Source organism: Zosterops lateralis (genome assembly GCF_965231275.1).
Source record: "Zosterops lateralis genome assembly, chromosome: 4".
Taxonomy (NCBI): domain Eukaryota; kingdom Metazoa; phylum Chordata; class Aves; order Passeriformes; family Zosteropidae; genus Zosterops; species Zosterops lateralis.
The window spans coordinates 3,268,031-3,295,415 of record NC_139765.1 but is presented as its reverse complement, the minus strand read 5'-3'; the positions used below and the strand labels follow the sequence as shown (position 1 = coordinate 3,295,415).

Sequence of the window (27,385 nt, the reverse complement as noted above, 5' to 3'; positions counted from 1 at the left end):
ACTCAAGCCAGGTGGTCTTTGCAGACAAACTACAACAAACTGCAGGAACACAGGAGAAGGAGAATTCCCTCTTCCTACAGAGGGAGAAAACAATCTCCCACTGTTCCTGCAGATTAGAGTCAGAAGAAAATTTCATTAGCACAAAAAAATCTATTTAAATCGCTTAATCCTGAGGATGTATGAGCAATACAACCTAACATTTCTGAAGGCATCAGGGAATCCTGCTCTGGTTCCCAGAGCCTCTTTCCTTTGCTGCAGCTGATGCCCAAAAGTCAGGAATGTCCCACATTTCTAACAGCCTGGACCATCCATATGTCATTGCCTGTGCAGGGGGCCACCAGCTGCCCGGCCACATCAGCTGTGCAGAAATCCTACCTTTGGATCTCTGGGACTTGAAAGCATTTGAGTTTTTCTATAAAAATCCATAGGTGGTTAAGCTCCTTCCTCTTTGCAGCAACTCAAACTTTCAGGACTCAGCCCAATGTTACCAAGGCTCTGCAAAAACACAGACACCCCTTGGCCCAAATTTTCTGTGGAGAGAATTGCATTGGTACAAAGGCACTGCAAATTAAGAACAAAAATTACAAGAAAACCAAGAAAGTTTCTTTCTTTCTCCCCTCAATATTCCAATTTGCTGAGCTGCTTCTGCTGAGGGAAAAGGTTTACCACCAAAAGTTTAAGGAGAGAATTGAGGAACAATGTTTGTAACAATAAAATTCCCAAACCCAGTGAACATATCTGTGGGAAGGGCACAGTACAGAAATGATGATGTTTAACCTCTCTACATAATCTATTTGATTTCTTTACTGCAGGATCTGCAGACTGGTGTCCTCTAGTGTTTGAATCATAAAACGTGTGCAGATGAGTATTTTCTGCTACCTGTCACAGTGTGTGTCATGCAGGGCAGAAATGCACCCAATAATCAGCTTCATTCTGGCAGTGGAGAGAGAATCAGCAAAAATGAGCAATTGTTAAAAATAGAAACATACCCAGATTTCAGCTTAATGAGGTTTAAACCTCGAGTGCCAAGTCACACTCCAGTACAAACTGCTGGTTTAGCTGCAGAGAGTGGCAAGGAAATCAAGAAAACTGCTGCCACTGCACTCTGGTCTAAAATCAGCCCTCTTAAAGGCGGGAGAATGATGGCAAACTCTACAGGCAGACTGGAACAACTCCTCCCTACAGCTCTCAGGCTTGAATCACACTTGGGTGCCTGTATCACCCAATGTCCTCCTGACAGCATCTGAGCTGTGTCATCTTTAAAAGTGAATGTGAGAAAAAATGTACAGAAATTCAGGGCAAGTCTTTGTGCTCTAGAACCCCAACATGTCAGAATAACTATTATCAGCTCAGGACTCCTTACCATAAGCTGGTTTTGAAAAGGGTGAAGAGCTAATGCAGGAACTTTAGGCTCTTTTGGGGAGCTGCACTGTGCCAGCAAAATTTTTTTCTGGGTTTTGCCAGTTCATCCATGGGCAAAATCATAAATCCACACAGCAACTTTTGCTGTGCACAGATGATAAACCCTGGCAGTGCAAGCTGGAGTGGTTTGAGGAACTGCCACCTCCAGCTGTCCATGCTGCCTCTGTGCCAGGAATGGCCTCCATACCATGGAGGAGGGACAGTAGAATCAAATGTGTGCTGGTTCCTCAGCTGCTGTACTTTACAGGCTGAATTTAAGCTGAATGGACGTGGATGGTGGTATCAGATAACAGGCAAAGAGCCCAAGCTGCCCCTGGGGGTGTCCTGCCAGGTCCTTGTCTGAGCCCTGCACTTGGCCAGAGGTCTCTGCTTGGGGACAGTCTCCTTCACATCCAGACTGAGTTTTTTTTTTTTTTCCCTGCCAAATATTGTCTGCAAAAGGTAGAACCGTGTCCTTGAGCAAGAAGGAGAGACAGATCCACGCTGCCACATGGCGTGTACGAGCTCAAAACCTGCTCTGGGGAGGAATGCTGTGCTGTAGGAGGGAGTGCTGCAATGTGTGACAGCACACAAGATGAGGAAAGAAAGAAAGGCAAAGGAATGACTGCTCAGACTGATCCCAGTCACAGGCACTAATGTGCCGACTGGCTTGATGTGTGTGGTACGAGTGATATTCAAAGTAACTGCCACCCAGACATTAAACCCACTGTCACCATCTCTGTCACACACTCAGCTTTTGCCAGCACTGAGCATAAGATGACAATTTAATCCTCGCAGCTGGTGTTACAGTGTGTTAAGACTGCAGCCCTTACAGGCCTTGCATCTGCTTCCTTTGGGCTTTGGAGGAGAGGCACCCAGAAAATATGGGAGAGCTCTAAGGTCTCAGAAAAAGTGAACCAATTAGAACAAAATTAAGGAAAATGTTTAGATTTCAAGCTCCACTGGGAAGGCCACTCTTTTGTTTCAAAAGAAAAAAAAAATCATAATTTTTCCCAGGTACTGACTCTGTTCTACACCACAATGACAGTTTCAGAAGGCTGAAAATGACTCCGTTATTTTTGGGATGTGTCTTTTTTTTATACTATTTTACACAGACCAATTTGATGGGTGAAACAAAGGCAAACTTTTTCAATCACACTGGTCAGACCAGAGGGACCTCAAGAAGTCTCTCCTAAGAAAAGAAATGGATAATATAAGTACAGTTACAAAAACATTTCTCCTGTTTACAAAAAATTCCCTGAAAAGAGAATTTCAGAAAACCAAAACACTTCAGGCATGGAACCAGGGCTACAGGATATCACTCTTGTTTTCACTCTTGTTTTCCTCTGCACCTTATTCTGCACTCCCCTTCCCCTCAAAGGCAGTTCTAACCCTACAGAAACAGAAAATCCTGCAAATGCTGCAGGAGACTTTCAGTAGCTGGGATTGCTACCACTCCATAACTGGTAGGATTTAAACTCACAAAGAAAGACCCACACTGGGTCTCCAGTTTCAGTTTTTTAACCACCCTGCTCCAGCCACACATGCTGAGGGTTTGGTCTTTCAGACACGTTCCTTGTTCCTCCCTCAGTAAATACCAGTGAGATTAGAGGCTAAAATAGTTCTGATTTGTTATTACTAATAAAGATCTGTATAAGCCTGTGTATTCTAAACAGGATGAAAGAAGAATAGAAACAAAAATGTGGCGCGGGTCAATTAAAGTTGTAAACATTTAGGTTTTAACCATGCAAGTGCGGATCATTTGGTCACTCTTTTACTGAGTAATCTGCAGCAATTTACATGAAGTCTTTGAAATAAAGAGGTAATTTCAAAGCTTTCTTTTTCTAGCAATAACTACGTTGCTATGTGCAGCCATCACATTTCTATGATCCTACACACTTCTGCTCAAGCTACTGTCTCTAAATGAGAACCACTCATTTAATGATTCTAATGAATCACTGAATTCAAAGGGACTGCATTGAAGGTAGGCTACATACACAAATATTTGTGGGAAACAAAGTTTTAATGTGCTCTGTAGGGCATTAATCTGTGCCAAGATTAATCTGCCCACTGAGGAAGTGGTGCCAGAGGCAGCAGGGCAGAGCAGGAGGCAGTTTTCATGCTGCTGAACCTCCTTATGTGATGTTTGGTAGGTTGGCTTTCACTTTGTGAGTATTCCCCTCTTTGGGACACAAAATTACTTGGTCACTATATACAAAATTCTCTTTTTCTCTAAAACAAAACACACCTCCTGTAGGTTATTTCAAACTGCTGCATTACTGGACAGATCTCTTGGAGGTGGTTTGACCAAACAAATGACTTGTGCTGGAAACAAGAAAAATGTCACATAGGGGCAGGTAACATGGGAGAGAGGATATGGTTATCTGTAGGATTGTTTATTCTTTCTAGAGAGTGCTGTCATCTTTATTTGCTTCCATTTTGCACGTTCCATAAAGCAAGTGCTGCTGCTGTTTTCCCAGCATTGTATGAAGTGAAGAGGGAAGCCCTTTGGTCATCCTCTGAGTAGGGCAAAGTAGGTAGTTGATATTTCTAGAATGAGCCTTTCCCCCTCAAACCATGGAACAGAGAAAAGTAGCATGAGAACACATTGATTAAGGATTTCATAACTAGAGTTAGTGAGGTGTGAAAAGGATGGCAGTGAGGAGACACCATCTATACTGTGGATAGTCTGATTTACACATCAGAATTTCCCCCCTGGCTGGTGATCACTGGCAAAGACGCTGCCTGCTTCCAACACACAGCTCCAGGAAGAGCTGGGAGGTGGGAAATCATTCTGCAGGAAGCTCCTGCTCACCCAGTATCTGGATTTCAGGGTGACTTGCCCTGTGTGTCTGTGGTACCTGTAGGTGTGCACAGCTCTGCTGAGAGAGAGAAAGGAGAAAGAAACAAGTGTGAGAAACCAGCCTGCAGATCCTAAAGGAGAGGAGAAGGAGGTGGTGCCCTGGGTGCTGAAGCAGTGATTCCCCTGCAGACCCGTGGGGAAGCAGGGATTTCACTGCAGCTGGGGCAGACTGCACCCACACCTTGCTGACCTCCAGGCAGCTATGGCCAGAAAGAAGCTGCAGCCTGTGCAGAAGAGGCCTGAAGGAAGCTGCTCTGTGCTGGAGAAAATTCCTGGCAGGAGCTGTGGCCCTTGGAAAGGAGCCTGTGCAGGAGCTCTCTGTGAAGACTCTGACACACACTGGAGCAGGGGAAAAGTGTGAGGAGTGGCAGAGAGGCATTTTACATTTCTATCTAAGCTGACCAGAAATACAACATTTGCAAGATTCATCCATCTTGTAGCTGTAGTGAAACGTGGCTTAGCTGCAGGAGCTACGCAAACAGACACTTGGGAAACTCTTATCAATTAAATTATTGAAATGAGAGCCAAATCTCTTTGTGGCTGTAAATGCTGTAATTCTTCTTAAGATAGGAAAGCAAGCAGAGCTGCTCTGATTTATGATAGCTGAGGATCTTGCTCTCACACTAGTAGAAATGTACTTAAAAATATAAGCAGTGGATCTGATTTATGAGTTTTTATGCACTGCTGTGAATTCCAAGTAACACATAAATCAGGAGCTATTCAGTGCAGGTAAGTTATTCTTGATTCATGCACTGATATTTTGCAGGTACAAAGGCAACGTAAGTGAGAATTGGATCAGGCTCAGTATTCAATGAAACCTGAAATCTGTTTGCTCTGTATCAGTAATTTTGACTTCTCAGACCACAGACCATGTGCTGTTTCTGAAGGGTCTGTGAGAAAGACAAGCTTAGACCTGATGCACAGAAATTTCAACAAGAAAATGTTTTAGAGTCCAGAAAAATGCCAGCAGACTTTACAGGAATTTACAGGGAGTGTACAGGACTTTACAGGAGTGTTTTAGAGCTCCATCCTGATTTTCTGGAGTCAAAGGAAGCGTTGCAAATGACTTCAGCAGCATCAGGATGTGCTACTGCCTACCATACTCCTGTTGTAGTCTAGTTACTGAGCCACAGAGCTACTGCTGCATCTGCTTTTTGGGCAGTCCTTTAGCCAAAAAAAATGATTAAAATATATCTGTTGATGCTGTAAAAAGAGCTGAGTAGTATTGAAAGGGCTGTGAATTTCCCTCTGGCTGGTCTCTTTTCCCCAGGCTGGTACAAGGAGGCAACAGCAGAATCAACATTTGTGTGTTTGCCTGAAACAAACAATATGGGTTATTGCCCATATTTATGATGGGGTGGCTCTTGCAGGCAGAACTGGTTCATTTGAGTTCTTGGGCTGTAAGAAGTAGACTCTCACTGTTCATGGTTTCTAAGGAGCCAAAGCTGCACAGGTCCCAGTGTACCAGCCACTGTGGTGGGTTCTTTTGTTTATTCATTTGGGTGAATTTTTTCAGGGTGGGAGGCAGAAGGGCTTTTGTACCTATGCAAAATACTGTACAGTGCTGCATTTTCACTGGGTGGCTAATAAGTCTTGCTCTTGTCCAGCTCTTTTTCACTTGTCTGTGCAATATCTTCTCTTTTTTTTTTCATATCTCTCTTTACCAAGTTGTGATTGACTGAGTGGTGAGTTGACCTTGACTGGGTGACACCAATCCTTTCTATCTCTCCCCCTTCTCAGCTGGACAGGAGAGACAAAGGATGGAAAACAACTCAAAGTCTGCAGAGCTCACAGAATTCCCTGTGCTAACATTTGCTTTCTATACTGCGATGACTGAATGGCAGGAGCAGGGTGCAGTTGATTGGCACATTTCAGAGAGAGGAGGAAATATGTTGTACTCTCTGACTGTCACTCAGCTTGGAGAGAAACCAAATTTCTCATTTTGGATTACATTCATAACAGAGAAAACAAGGTCTTGAAATATTTCCTTTGAAGTCTTGATTGGGTTAACCTTGTAAGTTAAAAACTGTGATCCAGTGCTTAAGAATGTCAATATCCAAAAGTGGTTTTGTGACTAATGATTATAAAACAGTATGGAAAAGATTGGATCATAGCACCATCACCTGGGTCATCCTTGTTTTGTCAGCACTTAAAACCTTTTACACAGGGGAAGAAACAAGTTCCTCATCATACCTGAATAAGCTCTGGAGCAGCCCGTTGCCTAAAATCAGAATTTTAGGCATCAGGGCTCTGCCAAGGTTTTGATCCCTAGACTGCCCTGGGCTCTCAGATTTCTCCCTGGAGCTGAGAGCATTGTTTGCAGGAGCAGTTTGAGCTGGGGGGGTTTCATGGGGCAGATTCAAATCCCTCAGCTTTGCCCTGGTGGAGCCACCCTGGCACCACCCTGGAAATGCCATGTCTGATTGTTGTTTACCTACTTAACTCTTCTGTCTGCACTTGCAGAGGAGTTTGCTGCAGATTTCCTGGAAAATTAATACTATTTCTTCATGAAACAGAGTAATTAGTGTAATGAGCTTGTGTCTGGTATATGAATTTTTCTCCCCCAAAATCCTGAAACTCAATATCAACACTTAAAGCAGCTATGCTGCTTAATAAAATAGCAGGCTTTCTCAACTAAAAGGTGGTGGTTTAAAATATTTTTAGAGTATTTTAATGTGCACAGACTTCAGAGATAATGGCAGAAAACACTTCCAGGTGTAATTTTGTGGTAAAGGAGTTAGGCTTCCACTCCAGCCTCCTACTCTTAAGTGCATATCTGAAAGTGCTGACATAGGAGATAGCATTCAATTAAATCAACTACAGGTTGTGTCCACAGTCTTGGGACTTTAGGTCAGAATTCCTGTTTAGGGTTTGGGACACATTTTCTCCACTGCCTGGGGAGAAGTCATCTGTCAGGCACTCTGTGTCTGCTGGATCCTGTGGGATGAGCTAAACCAATCTAATTCTGCAGGTGGGAAGAGGGTGGAAGAGGGAGCCATGCTCCTGCTCACATAGTTCTTGTTCCTCCTGTCTGTGTGTGAGGAAACAGGGTCTTTACTTCCTTCCCTGCTCTGGAGTCCACTGAAACTTGAGAGAGATGCCTCCTTTGGACTCAAGTCTGTTCTGAAGTCACTACAGTGATCCTGTTTTACACCACAACAACACAGACTGAGATTCAGAAGGCTGAAAATGACTCCTTTATTTTTGGGATGTGTTTCCCTTTTATACTATTTTACACACACCAATTTGATTGGTGAAACAAAGACAAACCTCTTCACTCACATTGGTCAGACCAGAGGGACATCAAGAAGAAATCCCTCCTAGGAAAAGGAATGAATAACAAAGGTACAGTTACAATAACATTTCTCCTATTTACTGAAAATTCCCTGGGAAAAGAATTCCAGAAAACCAAAACATCTCAGGCACAAAACCAGGGCTACAACTCCAAGACCACCAGTTCCAATTATAATGGATATGGAACAGCTCTTATCCTTTGACAACTTCTTTGGAATGACAATACACTCACCAAAGAAAGCTCATCTTCTGGACAAATAAGATTTATAATTCCAATCAAGTCTGAATTTGCTGGTAATCCCAACCTGGACACTCTTCTTGCAAGTAATTTTTAATTGTTTTCATGTGAGGCTCCCTCCACCAGTTTGTGTTGCTTTTCCTCCTCTCCTTGCCGTGCATTTTTAGTTTTAGGGTCAGATTCATTACAGGAGTAATGTGTGACAGCTCTATTGATTTCACTGGAGCTGTATCCAGCTGTGAATTTGAATGCTTTCTTTTGTCAGAATGGCTTGAAGTTGAAATGAAATGTGCAAGGCATCCATGATTGTGTCACCTTCATTGTAAGGAAGGGATGAACATAAGAAAAAAATTTGCTCTTGTAAAACTGCAGCAAAGCTGTAAATAACAAAAAGCTGCACTTTGCCATCTTGCTTTTCATAATCAAAGCTTCTTCTAAAGGCAGTTATGTTTTGTTTAAGAGCAGATCCTAAGATGGTAAAAACATAAATACCTGTGAACTAGGCCTAGAGTTCAAATTTGTGTTCAAAAACTCCTTTGATTCAAGCAGAAGGCTCATACAAATTCTCATATTTATGGTTAAATTTGGCTCATCATGAATCCAAAAGAAACATCAGGCCAAATCCATGAGAGCCAGAGGTGTCTTGAGTAAAAGAAATCATCCCTGTACACTATTGCACTGCCAGATACATCCCTCTCCATTGCTGGTGTTGTTTTTAGTAGGAAATTTGCTGGAATGTACACCAGCCACAGAGCCCTGATGCAGACAACGAATTCTGATCCCACTTCTATGTGGCATCCCTACCCACAGCTCAATAACTGAATAAAGGCTCGAAATTGCACAGGGCAATGATCTTCTCCCTGTTGTTTGAAGTGTGGGTGCTGCTGCCATGGAGCACATTCTGACACTCAAAACTTTTTAGCTTTTAAAACTTAAATGCATATTCCAACTTACTCTTTAGCCTGTATTAGCAGAAAGAGAAACCTTGGAATCTTTTTTGAGTTACAGTTGCGTTTGGCTTTCAAAGCTGCGGATCTATCAATAACTGATTTACATATACATTTATAGGAAATTACATTATGCATTAATACCTTTATAGAAATGAAGTGATTTGTACTGAAGGTTCTTAGGAAAAAAAAACCAACAAAACTGATTTTGCCAAACTTAGGAGCACCAGGATGACTGCCTAATATATTTTACAGATACATCTGTGAGCTCTGTCCCAGATCCCAAATTTTTCTCCTGGGACATTGGACAGATCTTACTTCAAAATATAGTTGACAAAGATGAACTGGAAAAAAGAAAGAATTTCAGGTGCTTGATGTTGGTCAGACTTTGACAGTCTCAAAGGGTGAGCTCAGGAGGTGTTGAAACCTTTCTCTTCTGTGTAGAAGAAGTGAAATGTGACACTGTGCTGGCAGGGCCACACCGTGTCATTGCTGCTGATAATTGTTTAGAGGCTGTCCCTGTTTATGTCAAGAGCAAAATTTCACCTGGGAGCAGGTTTCCAGACCAGTCACATCAAAAAAGGTGCAAGACACGGTCAAAACCTACTCAAGTGAAACTTTCGGAAAACTTGCAAAAGTAATGTGACCTAAATTTTGACAACTGGAATGTTTACATGAGATTTTTGTCTGTATAATGTGTCTCTCCATGTGAAGGAGTTACAGTGTGCCAGCAGATTTTTTTTTTTTTAATTTTATTTAAGAGAAGATCTCACAGCTTAAATTCATATACATGCAGTGTTATGAATATGCATAGATTAGGTTGTGAACTCTGAGTCAGAGACCAGCTGGTTTTTGTCTGCACAGTGAGCTTCTCTTCTCACTGTGGGAATTTGTCACCTTATAAACCACCATCAGATTGGACTTGAAGGAGCACTGGGTGTTTATATAAGATCATAACTGAGGCCTATCAAAAATATAGAGGAGGATTCTGATGCACAGTCTGCACCAGCATTATTGTACACTTCCATTTCTGTCCTGAATGTGGAGGTAAAAACAATTTTTATATATATATTTATTTTTTTCCTGAAGCACTTGACTCTCTTTTGTTTGTTTGTTTAATTTGGTGAACTCATCTGTTACATTTGCTTTTTAAACAAATCAGTCTGTAATGGGTTAAGCCCTTTTCAGCTGAGGTTGGTGTTGATTTCTTTGCTAATACTAAATTATCATTAGGAGGACACACATCCCTCTGAAACACTCCAAGAGTGTTTTGGTAGAAGAGGAGGATGTGTCAGTGAGATTGATGAGAATGAACATGCTTTCATATAAACATGTGAAAGTTCATAGAGCTAAAGCTTTGAAAAAAATTTATCTTACATGATGGAAAGGCTCATAGGTTGTAAGTTTTTGAGAGGAATTTACCTATATTAAAATAATGCCAATTCTGGACAAATAGTTGAGAACTAGCAATGTATAATGTGCAAAATTAAAACCAGAACTATAAAAGAAATTTATTTTTGCTTAGTTTGAGGAACTAGTAGTCCAAATGAAGAATTAAAAAATCTGATAGCAATTTAGGCCTTATCCACATATAATAAAATACAGACTCCAAATATTTTCAATTACTGTGCCATATATTGATTTCCTTGCAAACTTCCCTAAAGTTGCCAGAAGTACCAGCATGTTCAAAAGGTAGGCAAGAGTTCTGTAGTTTGCAGGCAAATATCTCCTAAGCTGGAACTGTGAATCACTTGTGGGTTGTGGAGCTCTCAGTCCATAATGTAGCTGCTAATGTGAGCTTCTAGTGATACAGAGATATGCTCCACTTTTTCCTAAAATTGCTTTTTCTCTACGTGCAAGTGGCGTAGTTGCCATAGGAATGTTCCTGGGCTGATGGAGGGAATGGTCTGCTGAGCCACTGATCTGCTCCTGGAAAAAAATATGAGCCTTTAAGGCTCGTCAGTCTGCTCTCTAAAGCAACAATGGGAAGTCGTTTTGTGTGGAAGGAATTGTAGCTAAATCATTTTAATTGTGATTTGAAAACATGGCACTCAGCTTGGCACGTCTTTAAATGAAACCTGGAAGTGAAGCCAAGGGACCCACTGATGGAAAAGTTAAAACGCCTCAGGATTCAATGCTTTTTTAATAAATAACTCACATTCATCTTCATTTCGTATAATTTTTCATTAATAAGGTTGTGAAGACACCAGCGGTGTGTGAACTGGGATCAAATTTGGATTCTTCTTTCAATGAAGAAAATGGAAAGTCAAGTTTTACTGTGCATGAAAATAAAAACCCTGAGGAAATCTGTAGCCTTCTTAGTGGAGCACTAAATATTTTTCACTCCTCCAATGAAATATCAAGGGTGAAATTCTGCATGAGAATTTTCAGAGAAATTCCTTTTCCTTAATTTTTTTCCTCTGGGTTTATATGATCTGGCTTTCAAGGGGTCACCTCAAAAAAATATTCTGTAAATTCTGGTCCAATTTTGTTCCCAGCAAGTGCAAAGCTAAGAAAACTCTCAGACAAAGAGAGAATGAAGGAGTGTAATACTGAGGGATACAAAAATGGGATTAGGACTTTGAAAGGAAGCAGGAGGAAGAAGAGGAGCACCAAAAGAAAAGAAGAAAAAAGGGAGGCACCTAAGCCACTTTCTCCCAGAGAGACAGGGGGAGCTTAAAAAATTCTAATTAATTAGTGAAAACTAATTAAATAACAAATGACAGAACTTTCCTGGAATAAAAGGTTAATCTTTTCTTTATTACATGCAATATAATAAAACATAAAGCTTTTTGTACGCTTGGGGTTGGATTTTCTTCCAGCCTTCAAGGATAATATGTGTTACTCTTGACTTCCTCTTAAATTCATTCAAACATGGAGAGTAAGGATCATGCTTGGGCAGTCTCGTCCCTTGGCCAGCTGGTTTTTTAGGCAATATCTGAGGCTGTCTGCTCTGAAATATTGGTCTGGGGATTTCCAGGGGCTTTGCCAGGCACAAATTGGTGAGATTTCCACGGGAGGGCAGTGCAGGTGCTGTTTTCCAGGAATGGGGACGGGAGGAGGAATTTCCAGAGATGCTCTCTGTTTAATTCAGTCGCTGAATTCAGAGGGTGAATCCACAGCAGTGCTTGGTTTCTAGGACTTCACCCTCCCCCCCAAAAAAGAGATCTGACTGAAGTTGCACAAGACTTTTCAAAAGGGGTTTCAAAGTTCTTCCTTTGAGAGCAAAGGAGGATGTGCAGAGGGTGCAATTTGGTACCCACAGCATCTCCTACTTGCAAGAGTAAACTTGGCTGGTAGTGGACTCTGAAAATGACCTGTGACAGTGCTTGAAGCAAATCAATGAGGTGAGGAAGCAAAAAAGTAAAAGCAAGGTGATGTATTTTCATCTTTTAAAAGATTTTAAAACTCACTGGTGACGAATGGATTGGAGGTGTGTGCTGGGGGGAAGAGGAGGAGAAAACACGATTGTTCTCTGAAGAACACTTGAACAGAGGGGAGAACTTGTGCTATAATTTCATTACCTTGGGACTCACAAGTAGGGTGTCATTCCAAAGCTGCAGATCATCCTTTGTGCTCTCTATGGCACAAAAAAAAATCCTTCAAGAGAAGTTATTTTACATTAACAGTCATCACACCTGTGGTCGAGGAGCTACAGCCACATTTCTCAGGGATTCAGATTTGTGGTAATTTTTTTTAAAAAGGCAGGATCAAGCCACTTTCTTCCATTTGTAGTCGTTCACATGCCAAAACAAAACTCTCCCACTGATGTTCTTACAGTGGTCAATGGCACAGTGGAGCACTTGTGTTTTATGTCTGTCAATGACTTGTGGTTTATGTTCACCCAGTCCTTTTTATTGTATTTATTTTCAGGTTGAGCAGCCACAGCTGCCAAACAGTGACATGAAATCAGCTGGAATCGCTGCTCAAGGAGAAAGTACGTTGACCAGGGTAATAACAGAAACCACATGCAGGGGTAATAATTCATTTCAGATAAGTAGATGGTGTTCTCCATGTACTGATAACAATTTAGTAACGAGTTTTAAAGGATGTTTCCCTGTTGCTGTATCATGAAGATCTATTCACACTTGTCTGGTTAAGGGTTTGTTGTTGTTTGGGCATTTTTTATTCAGCTCAAGGCATATTTTGAAAGCCTCTTTAATCCCCACTGTGAATCCCTTTTTAGCATCAAAACCCTTCAGAACTCTTCTCTTTCAAGCAGTCTTGCTACAAATCTCTGGTGTAGGAGTGACATAGACCCACTGTGATTTTATTTCATTATATGCTTGTGTCTTGAGCAAAGACAATTGACTTTTTAAAGAGAGTCGATTCTACACGGCAGCAAAACTTCTGTAAGTGCCCAGCCCTTTGCAAGGCTTGTGTAAAACATCACAAGAATGGTATTTCAGACATTTTGTTCTCTTTTCACACAGAAGTATCCAGATGCTTAAATCTCAGCACAAATTTGAACAGCACACACCTTCCCTAATAAACCAAGGAGAAAGTGATCGTGCGACTGTGGGAATTCTGTACTTTTATTATTTTATCTTTGCACAAACTGAGCCAGGAAAATTTGTTTATAAACATCACGGTATCTTAGTATGTTTGGGCATTTGCAAGTTTACCTAATGTCACATATCACCATCATTAGCAACTAAATAATAGTTATTATTTACCAGGACACAGAGGAGTATTCCATGCCTTTCACAGCACTGTGTGACAGTCTGTTGGCTCTACCCTCAAACTGCTCATAGAAGAAGAAATACATTAAACATAACCTGATGTAAATTCCTAGGAAAATCCAACCTCCTGCTGTGTTTGGCATGGACTTGGCCTGTAATTTGGGGAGAAGGAAATAAAATCTTTCTGATTTCACAGCTGTTATTGCACCTCAGGGCTGCAGTTGCATTTGCAACCCATTTGCTTCTCTTCCACCGAGTAGGACATCTGAATATTTCCTCACTCTAGCCTGAATAAAATATTAACATATCGCAAGGCTGTGAGGACAGATTGTATCCAAGACAATCTTTTCTCGCTCTAGAAAAGCCTATCAATCATAACTTGCTATAGATGTTATTAATGCCATAGCTTTTTATTCATTTGGCTATATACACCTCAACTGAAGAGCAACGTTTACGTTTTCGTGTTGAGCGTTTCCTATCGCAAAAGAAACTGCTGAAATGCTTTTTTTGTTGTTTTTGTTACAGAATTTATGAATTGAAAATATCCTCCAGTTCTAATTAGAGCTGTATTTATTTTACAAGGTCCTGTGGTGGGTTGTTTTTTTTAACAGCATTGTGAAATAGAGCTGTTACACATACTGTAGTGCATTAACAGAAAGAATTATTAACTTCAGGCAAGGTTGCTGCTACCTATGTGTCCCAAGAACAATTCAGTTAAAGAAGGAAATATTAATGCAAGATGTATAGATGCATGATACACACAGACAGTCATTCAAATACACTAAAGAGTTCATTTATTCTTCAATATTTCTTTGTGACCTATCACATTGGTTCGTCTCAAGACAAACCTCATTCTGCTTCATTTGGATGCACATAATCCATCAAGGACACGTTTATATTTGTAACGCTGAGTTTTTAATTTGCATATGTGTTAAACAAACAGACCCCAAAAAGCCCCCTAAAACACTGCCAGGAAACCTGCCCCAGCCTGGGCTTCTCACTGGGTTGCAGCATCCTTTGGGCATTCCCCTGCTCCAGAAGGGAAACAGAGCTGGTGAAGGATCTGGAACATGAGGAGCCCTAAGAGGAGCAGCTGAGAGAGCTGGAGTTGTTCAGCCTGGAGCAAAAGAGGCTCAGGGGTCACTTCTTCACTCTACAACTCCCTGATACGAGGGTGCAGCCAGGTGGGGATCAGCCTTTTCTCCAAGATAACCAGCAACAGAACAAAGAGAACTGGCCTCAAGCTGCACTAGAAGGCTCAGGTTGGAGATCAGGAACAATTTCTCTCCTGAAGATGTGGTTGAGCATCAGAACAGACATCCCAGGGCAGTGGTGGAGTCACCAACCCTGGAAGGGTTCAAAAAATGAGTGGACATGGTGCTTTGCAGTATGGTTTGTGCTCAGCTGAGGGTTGGAGTTGAGGATTTTGGAAGTCTTTTTCAACATTAATGACTCTCTGATTCGCTGACCAGGCTGTCAGGACTCCAAAAGTAGGGATAGGATTTGTTTTCCACTTGCAAAAGGATGTGGTGGCATAGAAAGGAGCCTCTGTTTTCATGGCATGGTGTTCCTAAATATTAAAAAACTGACAACTTTGTTCAAAAAGAGCTTGCAACAGTTTGTTTTGTTTTGTTTTTTTAAATGGTAGCAATAAGACTCTCCTGAAGTGAGTCAGTCCCTACAAATTATAGTCTCCTAAAGAAAAGAATCCAAACCACTGTGAAAAAGAAAGTTTGTCAGAGTGCAAAGATGGCTCTGTACTGCCTGGGCATATCCATTTGCTGTGCAAGTCCTTCACTCAGAGCTGTCTGGTGGGACTGGGAATATTATATTAGCCAGATTCAGACCCCAACTGTTTCTATTTAAAGATTACTGAAGTACTGTGATTGATTCGCATTTACAATCAGGCTGTTCATGTAAAGAAGAAAGTAAAGAGGAGTGAAAATTGGTTTATTTTGCTCGTTGCACAAATTTCAAGATCTCTAAAAATTGTTAATGGGTTGTAGAGGACTATCAATATGAAACAAGCACCAGACCCTTATATTCCACTCCCTCCCTCTACTTTTATCTCCCCTCCCCCATTAATTTTTGATTTTATGTTTATGAGGATCTGAAAATAGTCTAATTCTTTTCTATCTGGTTTGGGCCTATCTTTACCAGCTGGTAAATAGGAAATGTTCACTGTAGGAAGCCAATACTCTGCAGAGTGTAAACAGATGGAATCAATATAAAGTGACAAGTTAGACTGTGCTACTGAGAATACAGAGCCAAAACTAAGAGCATAACAGTCACGATACTTATTTTGTTCCAATTCATTTGGTACTGAATAGCACTTCATATATGCACAGCTGTGTCCTTCCATTTTTTACTTTCTTTCTTCTGGTTTGATGATGACAATTTCAAAGAAAAACTTTAATTAAAGATTTTACACAGAATGGCCCAAAGTAGAATATAGAGAAAATGAGCACTGATGTGTTTATAGCACGGAGAAGAATATTTTTTTTCAGGCATTTATTTCCTTTCTTTCCTTTCAACAAAACAAACAAAATCGGAGGATGTATCTCCCTGCATGGAATATGCTGGACTGATAGATCTTTGCAGATTGAAATCCCCCTATTTGGCAATAGGGACCTCTAAAATCTTCCCCATCATCCCTTTTCTTCCTGCAGCCCCTGGTTACAGCAGGATTCCATGAAGGGCAGGAAATCTGAGTGTTCATCCCTGTGTGGGTGTGCTGGCTGAAGAGAAAGGGACAGTTAGACACAGAGGCTGCTGAAAAATGCCCCAGACTGTCCTGGAAGCAGAGTGATTGAGCATCTTCCTTCTCCTGCCCTCAGCTGCTCCTCCTACACTCTTGAGATTGGAGAACCCTCAGGGACAGCTCATGGGCCAGTGAGCTTTTGAGCTGTGCTGTGTCACAGGGTTTGCCTTGAAAGCACTTCTGAGCTCCAGCCCTTTTCCTAGAGAGAGTACCAGGTGTTACAGTACAGTTTTTCTTTACTCATTTAGGCATCTGTTGTGGTTTGAAAGCAAAACGAGTGAGAGGCTCCAAGTCAGAAATACAATTTAATAAGAAGAAAGGAAAAAAGGTAAAATAAAATAAAATAAATGCAATAATACAAAAGAGCACTGACAGAGTCAGAACACAACCTGAGCAGGGTGGTGGGAGCAGTCCAGGTGAGGGGCTCTTCCTGAAGCAGTGATCCTGTAGAAAGGTCTGGGAGCTCTGCTCCTCTGGGAATCCAGTGGGTCAGGGCTGCTTGTCCTGTCCCAAATCCCAGATTCTCTCCAGGTGGGAATGCTTGGCTCCTCCCCCTGGGCGGAGCATCTCCCAATGGGATGAGGAGTCGTGCAGTGGCTCCTTGATGGCCCATTAAACAGAGAGAGCTCCTGGAGGGAGTTCCCTGTGAGTCCTGGGCAAGGCATTGATGGGCCATGAGCAGAAGAGCCCAAAGGAGGGGCCTGGGAAAACACTGCCCCACCTGGTTCCAACAGCTCATGAAGATGGTGATAGAATAAATACTTTGCATACATCCTACACTGCAACCCAGGACAGCATCTTTGAAACATTCTCACAAAAATGGAAGAACGCAGCAGGTTTTGCCACTCCATCCCCAACTTATTCTTTGCAGCACATTTCTTGATGCTGCCATTAAAATTTTTTATCTATTTTCACTTTCTCGGCAGATAAGAGCCCCAGATTTCCCATATGCTGTTTATTAGGGTGGCTGTATAGTTCTCGTGAGGGGCAGCAGCCACAAGTTTGGACACAGATTTTGCTTCTGATCCTCATGTCAAGGGCGAGCAGCTTTTGTTTCCTTCAAAAGAACCACTGAATGTCTGTCCCAGCCTCCTCTGTGCACCTCACAAGGCCAGATCCATGGGGCAGACTCAGTTGCTGAGGAAAATGCCAGGAGATACAGAGGTTGGCAGCACTTTGTGTGGGTGACACAACAAATTCCAGTGATTTGTGGCAGGAAACCATCTCACAGTCACCAACAGTGTGCAGAAGGGAGTTCCTGGAAATTCCCCCCTCGCAATGCCCTGCAGGGGATCTGTTTTCACTGGATACCCTCCATGCTCCCGGAGAACAAGAAAATATTTAAATTATTAATTGTCTTCCCCTCTTCCCAAGGGAAGCCATGAGTGTTTCACATGCATGAATGCTGCTGAAGTGCAGTCACTGCTGGGGTGGGGAGCAGCAGCCAGCTGGCACGTGTGGGTGACAACAGAGCACGTCATGCCAAAGACACCGTGGCAAGGGCTTGTGGCTGCTGAGAGTGTGTGATATCAGCAGCACTCCAGAGAACAAGCAGGAGCAGTGCTTCCAGTGGCTCTGCTGAAGGATCCTGAGAGCATTCACTGGTGGGTTTGTGGCCTTTCTAACCCTCAAGGACAAATGGTTGTATCAAGCTGGCAGAAAAACACGCCGCTGGTGCCTGGAACCACATCTCATCAAATAATACATTTTGGTTAAATCTGATTGCAGGGAGAATGGAGATGCTGTTTTACACTACAATGACACAGACTCCAAAATCCAGAAGGCTGGAAATGACTCCTTTATTTTTGGGATGTGTCTCCCCATTATACTATTCTACACAGACCAATTTGATTGGTGAAACAAAGACAAACCTCTTCACTCACATTGGCCAGACCAGAGGGACATCAAGAGAAGTCCCTCCTGGGAAAAGGAATGAAAACAAAGTACAGTTTACAAAAAAACTTCTCCTGTTTACAGAAAATTCCCTGGGAAAAGAATTTTAGAAAACCAAAACACCTCAGGCACAAAACCAGGGCTACAGAAAGGAATCGAGGTTTATGTGTTTCTTTCCCCATGAAAAGCTTGGATTTGTGGTGGAAACATTTCGCCAATCACGGCAAGGAAGAGTAATCCCTACTCTGGTGAAGTCTAATCCTATCTTTGAATTTCAATTTTCTTTGTCGTTTTATATCTATAGGAAGTATAGATATAAATTCCTATAGAATCATAAAAAAATACTTTCCTAATGAATAAAATCTATTTTTCTGTCTTCACATCTTTTAGCCAGACAAGCTTTGTCTTCTTCCACCCTGCCAAGGAGTAGCCAAATTTACCTGACTCGCAACCTCTTGCTTTGGGCAGCCTTTGCTTATCTCAGTTGTTGGTAATAGTCAGGAGAGAGGACTAGAAATGTTCTGCAGTGGGAGGACTGGGCTTGAAATGTTGACTGGACTCAGACTGTTGACTCTTTTGGAGAAAAAAAAAAAAAAAAAAAAAAAAAAACCACCACCACCAAAATATGGAATCTTGGCTCCACTGAAGTCACTTCTCTATGATCAGGATTCCCTACCAGGACTCTTCTCCTCCTTACTCCTAAAAGTAGAGCAGATACAGCTGAGCTGAGTTAAATAATCTCAGGCAGCCAAACTGGAGTGAATGAGTCAGGAGCAGTGGCAGGGTCTTTATTATTTCTGCTCTTAGGTGAGCCAGAGAGAACACAGCCTGACTCAATTCCCCAGTGGCTTCTGCAGAAAAAAGTGGTTAAAAAGAGTAATATTTTTTAAACAAGGCTTTGTTCTTGCAAGCTAAACAATTCAACACAGAACAGTGTAAGTGTGGAAGACTCCCAATACTACTTTTATTGTCAGTTCTCAGTTTTTCAGTTTAAGGTCCAGGCTGCTGAGATATTTAACAGACCTGGAGAAGAATGTTAACATATTTGTCCTTTTGTCCCATGTATCCTTTTCTTTCAACTTCTTGATCTGGGAAATTTTTGCGGAAGTGAAAAAAAAAAGTATTTAGGAAAAATAATTCAGTGACATCCTCACTGACATGATACTTTGGAAATGTACTAGCCTTGATCTTTTGTTTCCAGCAAATCTCCAGGTTTTAGAATTGAAGGAAAAACATCCTCTGCCTGCCATTTAAAATATATGAATCTGAAATTCACTTCTTTGCCTGAAGTAGTCTTGAAGTTTCCCAGCACCATTTGAAGAGAAATTTGCCTTAGAACACTGAGTTAAATGAAAAAATACTCATTTCTCATGTGGTGTTGTTGCAACATTTCCTCCTGTGCTAAGGAAGGTTGTGCTGTATTGGAATCACTTGGAATTTGTGGATTGCAGAGAATGTTGAAAACATTATCAGGTGCTGCAGACCTTTTGGCTGGATGGATAGAGAGGAACACAGCTTGAGATAACTTAGTTTAGGATGAAGGGCTTGGAATTTGAAAATAAGTAAAGAAACAGCCGTGATTTTTTTTTTTTTTTCTGTGAGAGTTAAAAATAACAATAAATGATGGGGCCTTTGTGATCTTCTGAGTGACAGTGGCTGCGGGCTGCAGCAGCAGGGTAATTTGACAGTTTATCTTCTGGATGCAAGTTGCAGCCTTCAGCCTTTCTCTGACTAATGGATGCAATGGTATGCAAGGATAAATGTGTTGGTAATTCATTCCAAAGGCATGAGTCCCTGCATCTGAATTTGTCCCAATCACCTTGAGTTTCAGGGTGGAGGTTGAGATATTGGAGAGATGATGTGTGACTGGCCTTGCCTGCAGTCCCACCGAGTGGCTTTGGGGGTGGATGTTCCTGGCCTCAAATCCAGGACGAGGTTGGGGAGTGTTTGTGCCTACTCCACTCTGAAAGCTGCACAGAAGAGATAGTGAGAACCCCAGAGGCTCTTTCAGAGGGAGGAAGTAGAGAAAAGAAGAAAGAATTTTCCTCACTCTGGGACAGCCTTACACTTCACCTCTTCAGTTTCTTGGTCTGACACAGGATATATGATTTTATTATTTTTTTTTAATATTATTCAGCAGAATCAATGTATCAGGAGGACAGAGTGTGTGTGCAGGACACACCTACAGGAGCCAAGATGCCACCCCTTTTACAGCTGATTTGATTGAAGCTGTTGGCTTCTGAATGAGAAATTGGCTCCCCCTCCTGCTGATATCAGTGAATGGAGAGAGCCAAGGGCTGCTGCCCCTCACAGGGAAAAAGATCCTGATAACCAGGTGATGTGTGAATCCCTGCCATTGGAAAAGGAAACATCTCTTATCAGCTGCATTTCACGCCTTTGCTGAATTACTGCAAAAGGCTTGAATATAACTGGTTTTTTTCCCCCTGGGGTGAAGGAATGTTGTTATTTAAACACTGTGGTACCACTGGACATGTTCACATCCTGTGGAGCTTGAGGCAGTGAACGGGGAAATGTCACACCACAGGTGCTGGGATGTTCTTCCTCTCACTTTAGCACAGTGAAGTGATCTGGTGAAATGACAACTCACAGAGCTGTGAATCATTGGATCTCATGAGGTTTAACCAGCCCAAGTGCTGGTGCTGCACCTGGGTCAGGGCAATCCTTGGATGGATCCAGGTGGGGATGAGCAGAGGGAGCAGAAGGACTTGGGGGTGCTGTGGGTGAAGCTGGCCCTGCCCAGCCCTGTGTGCTGGACCCAGAGCCCCAGGGCAGCAGGGGAGGGGGATTCTGCCCCTCTGCCTCCAGCCCTGGGATCCCAGCACAGCAAGGACAGGGAGCTGCTCCAGCCAGGCCACAGCAGGGACACCAAGGGCATCAGAGGGATGGAGCAGCTCTGCTGGGAGGAAAGGCTGAGGGAATTGGGATTGTTCAGCCTTTGGGGTGACCTCATTGTGGCCTTGCAGTGCCTGAAGGGAACCCACAGGAAAGATGAAGAGAGACTCTTGACAAGGGCCTGGAGTGACAGGACAAGGGGCAATGGCTTCACACTGACAGAGAGCAGGGTTAGATTGGATATTGGGAAGAAATTGCTCCCTGTGAGGGTGGGGAGGCCCTGGCACAAGTTTCCCAGAGCAGCTCTGGCTGCCCCATCCCATGGCAGTGTCCAAGGTCAGGTTGGATGGGGCTCTGAGCAACCTGGGACAGTGGAAGGTGTCCCTGCCCATGGCTGGGGGTGTGGAACAGGATGGGCTTCAAGATCCCCTTCCAACCCAAACCATTCCATGATTCTTTGCCCTCTTGGAGTGAGTCCAGAGGAGGCACCAAGAGGAGCTGGGGCACTTCTCCCATGGAGACAAGCTGGGAGAACTGAAGTTGGTCAGCCTGGAGAAGACAAGGTTCTAGGGAAGTCCTTACTGTAGCATTTCAGTCCTTAAAAGAAAGATGGGAAGAAACCCTTTAGCAGGATCGATTGTAATAAGACAAAAGGGAATGGTTTTAAACTAAAAGAGAGGAGAATCAGCCTTGATTTAAAGAAGAAATTTTTCATAATGAGGTGGTGAAACACTGGCACAGTTGCCCAGAGCAGGGGTGGATGCCCATCCTTGGAAACATTTAGTGTCAGGTTGGATGAAGGTCTGGGCAACTTGATTTAGTCAAAGATGTTCCTGTTCATTACAGGGGCATGGGACTGGATGAGCTATAAAAGTCCTGTCCAACCCAAACTATTCTATGACCCCATGGTCCTACATGCTCTGTTTCCAAAGAATGTTTAGTGTCTTATGATTTCTAAACACTTTCAGTGGATTCTGGAGTCTGTGATATCCATGAGGAAATACCGCCTGAGATAATCTTTGGTAGATAGGGACTAAAAAGAAAAGGAAGCAAATTAGGATAGTGTTTTATTGTTTGAGGGCTTATTCAGTTTTGTTGTTGTTGGTTTTTTTTTTTTTTTTTTTTAAATTATATATTAATTTAATTGCAAGAGACTTCCAAAGTATTTTTTCTCCTCTCATATTCCCTGGCTACGCTATTTCACTTTGTGTATTTTTTTCTGGTTAGGATACTTTCCATAATTAGTTATCAACAAAACCAGTTAAATAATTTTGTAGAGGCAATTACAGAGCAGAAGCAATACTCTTCCTAAAGCAGGCAATCAAAAAAACAAAAACGATGCTTTATTTGATAATAAACCTTATGTTTGGCATTGCAATCTGAAAGGTAATAAATTTATTAAAATGTTGCCACATCCCGTAAGTGATGAATGATAAAAAAAGAATACAAATTTTCATTTTGGGGATTTAAAGCTCTAAAATGAAGTTTTATCAGAAAAACTTCCGAAGCTTACAGGTGAAAATAATGGTCCTGAGTCACTTTTGTATGAAACAGCAGGATATCAGACAGAGATAAAATATAACCTTTACTTAATTTTCATACTGCTGGAAAATCACACACGCAACTTTAGAAGAAGCCTATTAAATTTATGGGTGTTTAAATATACCTGAATTATCTGATTTTCTTCTTATGGATGAATCATAAAGCAAATGCAAGTGTATTTTCTTCTCCAAGTACAAATTGTGAGACAGTTAATAGTATGTTTAAAGGAGGATATCACTGCCCAAGTCAAAGGAATAAAGTGGTTTGAGGGGTTTTTTTCAGTGTTGTTAAAATCATGGATCAAATTCACTTCTGTGCTGAAAATTTTGCTCAGGTCCAGTTAAATCTCAAGGACAAGATAATACAGATGAGTGTGCTCTGCTCCTCTACCTGCACATTTGTTAATGCAAAAAGCTGAATGATCTGTAATCAAACCCAAAAAGAATTCTGTTGCCTTATGTTTTCTGTATCACAGTTGAGGAGAAATGAGCAAGTCAAGAACTTTGACTCTAAGCAGCTTCTGCTATTTCAAATATATTTATGTGCCCCCCTGAATTCCTGTTATATTGAGCAAGGACAATACATTTTTTTTGCTTTTTTGGGAACTTTATTTGGTGTCTTGACTCCTCCAAAAACCTGTACTGCTGACATTAGGAATCATGGCTGTGAAACTGGGGAAATCCAATGTGAAGAGCAAAAAGTCTGGATGTTCCCATGGAATATCTGGGTTCTCCAGATTTTCATCTCTGGAATTCCTTGACAAAATCAGTAGCCCTTAGGCTTCCAAGGAGTTTGTTTGTCACATCCAGAGCAGATAAACAGGAAGGTCAAGGAAATGCTGACGGTCTTTGCTTCCCACTCAACTCCCATCCTCAAGCAAAAGCTTGGAATGCCCAAAACCAGCAGGGCAAAACTCTTGGATTCTTCTACTTTTGAGACTGTTGTTGATGTTTTTGTGAATGTAAGGAACCTCTGCTTCAATACTTGTGTGTCCAGGGACATTCCTGGATATTGCATGCCAGGATATGATTCTCTGTCACATTCCTCAGGACAGTGCACTCCTCACAGCATGAACCTGGGGCTGTGACTTTTAGAGAAAATTCATCTTATTTGATAGGGCCTGTGCTCCTGCTGATCTTCTGGTTTCTAGTTTTGAGTCATAGTATTACATGATCCATTTAAAATTCTTCTTGCTGCATTGATCTGTTAAAAAAAAAAAACAAACAAAAACAAACAGACAAAACCAAACCCAGTCCCATTCTTTGGGCCAAGTTCTGCCACCAACTTTCTCCCTTGCTGTCCCTTCACAGTGTGGTCTTGTGGATTGATTTCTGCTTTTTGGACTCTGCCAATATATTTGCCTTGGATCAATTATCATGTGGGTTTTTTTCATAATCCTGTTATAGTTGCTCTGGGCCATGGTGTTGAGCCTCTCAATTAACTTTAGTGGGCTTAGGACCAGTCCTGTTATTATAAAGAGTTTTTTTCTGTCAAGATCCTGACCTGAGGCATGGCTCATACATATCTTTTGGGCTGAGGAAATATACTATGTAGTATAGGGGAAATATTCATATTTAGAGATGTGTTTTGGATGCATAAACTCACCCAGAGCCCCCTGTTTGCACTCATAGCATTTCTTTCAGATGAGTCAGACCAACACCAGAGAGATGGAGCAATTGTTTTACCTTACCAAAAGGTTATTAAAAAAAAATTCTGGAAAAACCCCAGAAGCCTGGCAGTTCTGAAACCCAGGTTTGTCTGGGAAGCAGTGAACCCTTTCTGAGTGGACCTCCCATCTAAAAATTTACTTGATTATGTGGAAAATATAATAATATAACTCCCTCTAAGACCAAATCAGCTTTTAGGGTTTCAGAGTTGGGTTTGGTCAATTAGTCTTAATGGTCAGCAAAGTTATTCAGGTTTCACATCAAGGCCTTGCCTCATTCTCCAGTTTTTTTTTTGGGAAAATCCACCATGAAATATCCCTATCTAAATATATACACACTCACCTATTTCCTCAAAATTCCAGTGATATCCTGAATTTATGGCAACCAGGCCACACAAACCTTCTTTCCTAGATAAATGGCCCTAACCATAGAAACTAAAAACACCCAAATTCCTCCTATTTGTGATAACTGGGTTTAATTTAAAGATCAGAGGAAGAAAAAAGGGACACTGCAGCAATTTTTAAATATTGAACTTAAAAGCTTTTTCTTAAAAAGTCACATGCTCAAGATGAAGCTGTCCCTAGGCACCTTTAATGTTCTCGTGTGGCAGTTATGCAGCAAATAACTCAAGGTTATTTTCTTTGGCAGCAATTTCAGAGGAAATCTTTGTGTAAAGAATGATTTCTTTTCCTTGAACAATGGGCTGGATTCATAAAAAAGTATAATGGGTACATTTGTTTGTTTTTCAATTTTAACAATTAGGAGTATCCGTAAAGGGTGTAAAAATAGGAAGTAGGAAAATAATGAATAGTAGCACTCATAATTAGCATATTTTGATACTTAGAAAACCAGCAGCCATTTCTATGCTTATTAAATGTGCATTGTCAGCTTCAATGGTTGTGAAAATTACTACCTAAAAAAAAATAATTTCAGATGAAGTGTTGTTGCTTAAGGAATATACATTGAAGTTAAAAGTGAACCCAGACTTTGAAATGTGTAGAATAATACTTGTATAAGTCTTTCCAGCACTGAGGTAGCTTTTAGGGAAAACTTATGCAAAAATGTGGAAACAATGTCCAAATTCAAGCAGGTATAGAATGTAAACAGGTACTGGAATGTGGTTTTTTTCAGATTATAACCTATAAAATGGTTTACGTTATATAAGTGGAGAAGTCATAGAAATAAACAGGGAAATTATTTAATGACAGGAAGAGCAAGGCCATCCAGAAGCTGATTTGAAGTACCCAGGGCTTGCTGCCCTTCCTAGTAAGTGAGCAGATAAAAGTATATCCAGAAGGCAAGCAGATGAGAACAATAAATTAGAGTTCCTTGTTTTTCCTCCTTCTCACTATGGAGAAGGATGGAAGAGACTGTTGTGCCCAAAGCCAGTTTTTGGGAATACTTTTCTCGTTCAATAAATCTGTGAAAGCAAACCCATCGTTGTCATGATTAGATGCAAGAATTTGGGGGTTTAATTATGTTCTCTTCATACTCCCAGGTGAAGGCAATAAAAATTCTATTGATTTTTTTATCATGCAAACAGGCTCTGGCCCAGTTTTAGGTCCAAATTTTACCATTGTTGTAATTATGACACGAAAGAACGCCACTCACCCATCATGTTGAGAGCAAGGAAAGAATGAAGTTTATTATGATTTGGGGTTTAAATAGGATTTAGAATTTGATCAAGCATTGGAGGATGAGAGGAACACCCCTCTGACCCCAGTGGTCAAACCAGCAGCCCATCACAGAGAGGGATGAGAAAACAACCTACTTGGTTTATGTTAAATGCATGAGAAACTCCAGTAAAATTATGCAAACAAGATCAGAAGGCTGAAAATCAGGGTGACATACCATGTCTTTCCTTCTGCAGGGATTTGGTTCATGGTGGTGATCCTGGCCCAGCCATGGGATCCTGTGTGAGAAACAGGGGCATAAAGACGAGAGGGCAAAAGTACAATTTTAAACCAGTCATTCCTTCTGTGTTTCTATTTGTCAACCAAATGGGATTGTCTTTTCAGCCAAGATATTTATGGATGCATAATAAGCCATTTGGTTCAAAGTAGCAGGAACTGAAGGGATGAAGCAGTGGAAAGTTCCTGGGGGAAGGAATGGTGCTGTTTTCATGGGACAATTCCCATGGGAAGGGTCACAAATGGAGGATCTTGACTGAAGAGCATTCCTATTTTATAGTAAGGCCATGATACTTTGTGTGTGTCTTCATGTTGTAGCTTTGGGTTCTTTTGATAGATTAAAAAGTAAACTCTGATCAGGAGAGAGTTTCAGATACTCCAAAAATGTTCCAGAGTATCATTCCTGATGCTGAGATTTATTATTTAACTGACCTTTCTCATGGCGTTTTCATGGTAACATCAAAGTGTCCATCCAGGCATTTTACAAGTCCCATAAGCAAAAAAACCCACATCCACATAACTCCTTTGCAACGACACATGAACTAAAATAATAAAAATAATAAACCAAAAATATATAAATACTTTATATAAATATAACGTGTCATATATTTTATATTTATATATAAATAAAACACATAAATAAATATAATATTTTATATAAATATATATTTTATATAAATAAAAATAATAAAACAAATGTTTTTGAAGTACGCCTTTAATTTTGACTATAGGCATGAAAAGTTTGTTCAAAGTGGAACTGATTTTATTTGATATGTTTCCACCACATTTGATATGTTTCACACATGTCAGAGCACTGCCTGTATGTTCATTCTGTATTTCCATATGTACAATCTTAATCCCTTTAAAATTTCCTCGAAAATTAATTCTCAGATAGTTCTCACCCTCTAGCAAGACACAAAGAGAAGTCCTGAGGAGAAATAGGATGTTGGGGGGAATTTCAGGGGAAAAGCAGTAAAGTCCTCTATGAATTATGCAAAGACTCACCTTTTACCTACATCAGAAACAGGTGTGTGGTTTATGGTGACAAACAGAAGAGCCCTGTGGGTTAGCCAGGATTATATTTTTATTAAATTAATTCATTACAAATAATTGTTACAAATTTAAGTTGCTTACAGTTGATTATTACAAATGGGAAACTGAGGCAAGAGGCAAGCGAACAACTTCCCAAGTTCATTAGGTAAATTTAATGTTGTGATGGTGAGTTCTTGTCTTTCAGTACCCCACAAAAGCAATGGAATTATGATGATCTTAACAGCTAAATATACCTTTGTGCTTTCCCAAAAAACTAGAAGAATAGAGAGGAAAACAGGGTA

General features: G+C 41.1%; 1 protein-coding gene across 1 annotated transcript in view; it reads left to right on the top strand.

Annotated features, from left to right (window-relative positions):
* Positions 1-1,912: 1,912 nt before the first annotated feature.
* EFCAB6 (EF-hand calcium binding domain 6) overlaps positions 1,913-27,385 on the top strand; it is a gene marked incomplete at both ends in the record, with an annotated part of 72,903 nt that continues 47,430 nt past the window's right edge. The window contains 3 exon segments of the mRNA XM_083860116.1: positions 1,913-1,919; positions 8,999-9,123; positions 12,617-12,694. Of these exon segments, the coding sequence (XP_083716242.1) occupies positions 1,913-1,919; positions 8,999-9,123; positions 12,617-12,694 (210 nt within the window).